We start from the raw sequence: 7,275 nt of genomic DNA on the forward strand, positions 1-7,275 counted from the left end.
GCCTTCCAAGTAGCTGGAACTACAGGCGCGCGCTACCACGCCCGGCTGATTTTTGATTGTTGTAGAGATGAGGTCTTGTCAAGTTGCCCAGGCGGGTCTTGAACCCGCAGGCTCAGGCAGTCCACTCACCTTGGCCTACCAGAGTGATTACAGGCTGAGCCACCGAGTCCGGCCATTCTTTAAGATCCAACTTTATTATTCTCTCTTCCGATAAGACCCAAATAAGTTTACCTTCATGTTCCCAGAGTGCCCTGTGTTTGTCTATAGCACTAGGTTTTAAATTATGTTTTAAACTCTTTGAGGGCAGAGATTGTTTTATTACTAGCACCTAAATAGCACAGTTCCTGGCAGTAATAAACCAGAAATAGGAGAAATTCTGTATGACTCCCAGATTTTAGCTTAACTGACTGGTGAAATGGTACTTTTCATCTCCAAATTGAATTTCTGACAATTAGGAATTGTCAGAAATTCTTCCACCTCAGCTTTCCACGTACTAATTTTTTGATTTATTGTAGAGATGAGGTCTCCCCAAGTTGCCCAGGCTGGTCTCAAACCTGTGAGCTCAGGCAATCCTCTCACCTGGACCTCCCAAAGTGCCGGGATTATAGGCATGAGCCACAGTGCCTGGCAGGCAACAGAACTTAATAGACATTGTTCTCAAGAAGATATACAAATGGCCAATGAACATGTGAAAAGATATCCAGCATCATTAGTCATTAGGGAAATGCAAATCAGAACCACAGTAAGATACTAATTCAATAACAAACAAAAACAGTAACAGTGTTGGCAAGGATGTCAGGAAATTAGAATCCAGGCCGTTGCCTTGCAAGACTCTGGTGTGCCTGTGTGCTCTCTGAGCTATGGCTGTCGCCATGCTTCCTGGCTTTGGCCCCCCTCCCACCTTGGGGAGGTGAATCTTCTCTCTCCCTTCTCTTTCTCTCTCTAATTTATTTTTAAATAAATTACATTTTTAATCTAAAAAAAGAAATTTGAATCCTCACACATTGCTGCTAGGAATATAATGTGGTATAGTCACTTTGGAAAACAGTTTGGCAGGTTTTTTTGAGTTGGAGACTCACTCTGATACCTGGGCTGGAGTGCAGTAGCACGCTTACAGCCACCGCAGCCTTGACCTGCTGGACTCAGGCGATAACTTCCGCCTCAGCCTTCCAAGTAGCTGGAATTACAGGCGTGTGCCACTGTGCCTGGCTGATTTTTTGACTTGTCGTAGAAACGAGGTTTTGCCATGTTGCCCAGGCTGATTTCAAACCTCTGGGCTCAGGCAATCCTCTTGCCTCCGCCTCCCAAAGTACTGGGATTATAGGCGTGAGCTACCGTGCCCGGGCAGGTTATTTTTTTTTAAGTGATTTTGGAAATTTGGGGGGAAATTACTTACAAAAGTATTTTGGAAATATTTTCTCAATTTTTGAAAAAATAGATTTTTGGAAAATAGTTTGGCATAGACTTGTCATATGACCCAGTAATTTTACTCCTAGGTACATATATTCAAAATAATTGACAAGAATTAAAAAGCTTTCAAACAAAAATTTGTACATGAGCATTCATAACACAATTCTGAAAGGTGGAATCAACCAAAATGTTCACCAACTGATGGACTAATAAGCAAAAAGTAATGTATCTGTACAGTGAAATCGTATTCAGCCATAAAAGGAAAGGAAGTATGCCACATGCCACAACATAGATGTACCTTAAAAGCATTACACCATCTGAAAGAAGCCAGACACAAAAGGCCACCTACTGTATGACTCCATTTGTACTTCTCAGAATAGGCAGGTCACAGAGACAGAAAGTAGATTAGGATTGCCAGGGACAGACAGGGGAGAACTGAGTGACTACCAGAAGGTCTCTTTTGGGGTGATAGAAATGCTCTGGAATTCTAGTATGCTTGTCCAGCACTGTGAATATACTAAAAACCATTGAATTCTGTAGCTAAAAATGGTGGATTTTGTGTTATGTGAATTTTATGAATGTGAGTCTAATACTAAAAAAAGAATAAAAAGTAAAAAAAAAACCAAACCAACAATTTGTAATAGTATTTTCATATGCCCTGTTTTTTGTTCAAGACACATGCAAAATTCAGGTGATTCTCTTCTCTTTTTTTTTTTTGAGTTGGAGTCTCACTCTGTGGCCCAGACTGGAGTGCAGTGGCCACTCCCGGCCACCACAACCTCGACCTGCTGGGCTCCGGTGATCCTTCCCCCTCAGCCTTCCAATTAACTTGAACTACAGGCGCACGCTACCACACCCAGCTAATTTTTGATTTATTGTAGAGATGAGGTCTTGCCAAGTTGCCCAGGCGGGTCTCGAACCCGCGGGCTCAGGCAATCCACTCATCTCGGCCTCCCAAAGGCGCGGGATTACAGGCTGAGCCACCGAGCCCAGCAGGTGATTCTCTTTACCTGATTCAAGTGGTTGCACAGTTCATGTTGAGATTGTTGAATATCCTCTCATCTCAAGTTCCTGGGAAGCGCAGAGTCTCATTTATATCTATATCATTTTAAATAAACAAATACAGATTTTTTTCTAGCTAAGACATGATTGTTGTACGAAATTTATATAATATACACTGTTCTTATGGTCTTGCCCCTTAGAAATAACTCCTCTAGTGGTTTGGTGTACATTTTTCTAAACTTTTTTTGCTTATATAAACATTTTATTAGATTTACATGTATAAAAATAAATAGATTTATGTATATGTATGTTTAATAAATGTAATCGTACTATCAGGTTTTCCTGCTGTACTGCATTTTTCTATAAATCATATAACCATGTATATATCTGTTTCTGGATTCTATTTAACTTAATTGGTATCAGTGCCTTTTTTTTTTTTTTTTTTTTTTTAATTTTAGAAACAGGATCTCCCTCTGTTGCCCAGGCTGGAGTGTGTGGGGCGGTCATAGCTCACTGCAGTCTTTCACTCCTCCTGGGCTCAAGGGATCCTCCCACCTTGGCCTCCCAAGTAGCTGGTACTACAGGTACATGCCACCACACCCTGCTAATTAAAAAATTTTGTATAGAGACAGGGTCTCACTATGTTGCCCAGACTGGTCTCCAACTCCTGGCCTCGAGATCTTCTCGCCTCAGACTCCCCAAGCTCTTACCATACATACCATCTTAATTACTGTACTTTTTTTTTTTAATTGGAATCTCACTCTGTCGTCCAGACTGTAATGCAGTGGCACTCATGGCTACCCCAGCGTCGACTTATTAGGCGCCGGCGATCCTTCTGCTCCAGCCTTCCAAGTAGCCAGAACTACAAGTGTGAGCTTCCATACCCGGCTAATTTTTTGATTTATTGTAGAGATAAGGTTTTGCCAAGTTGCCCAAGCTGATGTCGAACTCCTGGGCTCAGGCAGTTCCTCCACCTAGGCCTCCCAAAGTGTGGGATTACAGGTTTGAGCCACTGTGCCTAGCCTGGTTGTCAATTTCTTAAGAAAAGTCCTGGTGGGATTTTATATTGAACCAAAAAGTTAATGTGGGAATAATTGAGATCTTGACAATATTCAGTTTTCTAATCTATGAACATGAACATGCCCTTTCTTTATTTAGGATATCTTTAATTTCTCCTATTAATACTTCTTTTTTTTTTTTAATGTAGGAATATTGTACAAATGGACTTCCTTCCTCGTTACACTTAAACATTTACTTAGTTCTTTTGTGTGTGTGTGTGTGTTGAGGTCTCACTCTGTCGCCCAGGCTGAAGTGCAGTGACATGCTCACAGGTACCACAGCCTTGACCTCTTGGGCTCAGGCAATCCTTCTTCCTGGGCCTACAGGTGTGTGCCACCACACTCAGGTGATTTTTTTTTTTTAGAGACAGGGTTTCACTTTGTTGCCCAGATTGGTCTCAAACTCCTGGGCTCGAGCAATTCTCCTGCCTCCCAAAGTGCTGGGATTACAGACGTTATTTCTTTTTTAATAGTAGTTAAATAATTTGAATGAACCATATATGTTTTTAACCTTTCCTGAGGGTATTGAAGGCTATTTCAAATCCTTCTATATTAAAAACAGTGCTACTGAAAATCCTTGCCGAATGTATTTGCTTCAGACCTGATTGCAGCTTCTGGTTAAGAAGCTTAAACAGACCAGCTTCTGGTCTGTTGGAAAATAAAATTATTCTACGTCAGATGAATAGCAGCCATGACCATAAAGTGAAGTAGGACTTAATCTACTTTGCTGCTCAGATTCCCTGTAGCATTTACTAGTGCCGTCTGGCCTTTGTGCAAAACCTCCTGCAGAGCTGTGATACCCACTCCACTGGTTCTCTTCCTGCCTTTCCTGCCATGTTTGCCCTCTGGGTTCGCACAGCCCCCTGTGCATACACAGCCCCCTGTGCGTACACAGCCCCCTGTGCATACACCTATCTTAAAGCTTCAGGCATCATATTGAAATTACTTATTTGTAAGAACAGAAAATGAGTGCCTGGGCAACATAGTGAGACCTCGTCTCTTAAAAAAGATAAATGAAAAAAAAAAGTTCCACTTGGACAGGACCACGAAAGAACCTGAAGGACAGAGCACTAAGAAATATGGACTTTATTCAACAGGCAATGGATAGTCACTGGCATCTTTAAAGCACAAAATTACAATCGGAGCTCTGCTTTAAAATTCCTCGTAGTGCCAGAATGAAGAGATATTAGAAATGCAGAGATTCTCGCTTTCTTTTTTCTTTTTTTGAGTTGGAGTCTCACTCCGTTGCCCAGACTGGAGTGCAGTGGCCACTCCCGGCCACCACAGCCTCGACCCGCTGGGCTCCGGCGATCCTCCCGCCTCAGCCTTCCAAGTAGCTGGAACTACAGACACACGCTATCATGCCCAGCTAATTTTTTTATTTATTGTAGAGATGAGGTCTCGACAAGTTGCCCAGGCAGGTCTCGAACCCGCCGGACTCAGGCAGTCCATTCACCTCAGCACAGGATGACAGGCTGAGCCACCGAGCCTGGCTTCGTTTTCTTTTTTCTAACGCTTGTGCCTAACACAGTATCTGTTAAGGAGTAAGCACATGGTGGTCCTGTAAAACATGGATGTGAAGGCCAGGCATGGTGGTTCACACCTGTAATCCCAGTTCTTTGGGAAGCTGAGGTGGGAGAATCCCTTGAAACCAGGAGTTTGAGACCAGTCAGGGCAAAATAGTAAGACCCTGTCTCCAAAAGAATGAAAAAATTAGCCAGGGGCAGCGGTGTATGCCTGTAGTCCCAAGACTCAGGAGGCTGTGGTGGGAGGATTGCTTAAGCCCAGGAGGAGGCTGTGGTGAGCTATGATTGTGCCATTGCACTTCTGACTAGGCGACTAAGTCGACTTTGGCTCTGCCAAAAGAAAAAAAAATACCATGGCAGTGAAACCTACACTGTTGGTCTTTATTGATTTTGCTGAGACTCTTGCATTTCTAGTATCTCTTCATTCTGGCACTGCTAGGAATTTTAAAGCAGAGCTCTGATTGTAATTTTGCACATCAGAGATTTCAGTGACTATCCATTACCTGTTGAATAAAGTCCATATTTCTTTTTTTTTTTTTTTGAGTTGGAGTCTCACTCTGTCACACAGACTGAAGTGCAATGGCCGCTCCCGGCCACCGCAGCCTCGACCTGCTGGGCTCTGGCGATCCTTCCGCCTCAGTCTTCTGAGTAGCTGGAACTACAGGCGTGCACTACCACGTCCGGCTGATTTTTTTTGATTTATTGTAGAGATAAGGTCTCGCCAAGTTGCCCAGGCGGGTCTCGAACCCGCGGGCTCAGGCGATACACTCGCCTCGGCCTCCCAAAGTCTGGGATTACAGGCTGAGCCACCGAGCCCGGCCAAAAGTTCATATTTCTTAGTGTCATTCCGGTTCCTTTGTAGTCCTGTCCAATTGGAACTTTTTTTTTTTTTTTTCTTTAAGAGACAAGGTCTCACTATGTTGCCCAGGCAGGTCTTGAACTCTTGGGCTCAAGCAATTCTCCCTCTTTGGCCTCCCAAAGTGCTGGGATTATAGGTGTGAGCTACCGTGCCGTCCCCAAACAGAGCTTATATTCTTCATGTACACTGTAGATTAATGAAGGTGGGCTTTTGCTGGTATTGTGTCTTCTACATACCCTTTACCTGTCAAAATCTCACCTGTTCTTCAGATGTCCAGTATAATTGCTGGTTCCTCCGTGAAGCTTTCTGTAACTTCCCCGACTCCCACCAAAAGAGGTCATTTTCTCATCCAGACACTCAGTACCATGTTGACTGTGGCATAGCATTATTTTTATATCTCACTAAGTGATAAATTCCTTGAGCACAAGGTCTTGTCTGTGTTTTCTCTTTTGTTTTGCATTGATTATTGCATTGAATATACAGGGTAGGGCTTGGGATCAAGTGTTTGGGATTTCAGATTTTTGCCGATTTTGAAATATTTGCATACACATAATGAAATATATACGTAATGAGATGGGGATGGGTCTCAAGTTGAAACACAAACTTTATTTCTGTTTTGAATACACCTTAAACACATAACCCGAGGGTAATTTTTACAGTCGTCTAAATACCTGTACACCTGAAACAGTTTTGGCTGTGTTTTGACGGCACCCTCGCACCTGGGGTCCAGGTGTGGAATTCTCCACGTGTGGCATCATGTCGGTGCTCGAAAAGTTTTGGATTTGGGAGCATTTCACATTTTCAGATTAGGATGGTCGGCCTGTACATGAATTACACTGAATATAAACTAATAATTTTTGGTTTTTCAGTTTCAAGGAATCTGCTCAGACTGTCAGAAATTTTTCCTCTGCATTGGCCTACAAATAAATGCACCCAACTCAGAAACTATGTAGGTTTAAACAATGCTTTTATTCTTGGAACTTCAGTTTAGGAAACAATTATTTTCCCAGATGGAAGTTTATGTTTAACATGGCTGCCGTTCTTTATACTGACTCTCCTCCTTTTCTAGGGCACCGTGTTCAGTCTCGAGTCAGAGGAGGAAGAATACCCTGGACTCATTGCAGAAGACAGCAATGACATTTATATCCTGCCCAGCGACAACTCTGGACAAGTCAGTCCCCCAGAGTCCCCGACTGTGACCACCTCCTGGCAGTCAGAGAGCTTACCCGTGTCACTGTCAGCCAGCCAGAGCTGGCACACGGAAAGCCTGCCAGTGTCCCTGGGCCCTGAGTCCTGGCAGCAGATTGCGATGGATCCTGAGGAAGTCAAGAGCCTGGACAGCAACGGGGCTGGGGAGAAGAGCGAGAACAACTCTTCTAACTCGGACATCGTGCACGTGGAGAAGGAGGAAGTCCCCGAG

General features: G+C 43.5%; 1 protein-coding gene across 2 annotated transcripts in view; it reads left to right on the forward strand.

Moving 5' to 3' along the window:
* The window catches only part of BCL2L13 (BCL2 like 13), an 80,910-nt gene extending 73,635 nt beyond the window's left edge, over positions 1-7,275 (forward strand). Inside the window, exon 5 of one of the 2 annotated variants that reach the window (XM_021719407.1) lies at positions 6,925-7,275. In XM_021719407.1, the coding sequence (XP_021575082.1) occupies positions 6,925-6,992 (68 nt within the window). In that variant the 3' untranslated portion in view covers positions 6,993-7,275. The remainder of the gene's footprint in view (positions 1-6,924) is intronic. The other variant, XM_021719406.1, reaches the window with a different exon arrangement.

The sequence above is a fragment of the Carlito syrichta genome, unplaced genomic scaffold (assembly GCF_000164805.1).
Source record: "Carlito syrichta isolate Samal-C Ts95f unplaced genomic scaffold, Tarsius_syrichta-2.0.1 Scaffold314629, whole genome shotgun sequence".
In the NCBI taxonomy this organism is placed as follows: domain Eukaryota; kingdom Metazoa; phylum Chordata; class Mammalia; order Primates; family Tarsiidae; genus Carlito; species Carlito syrichta.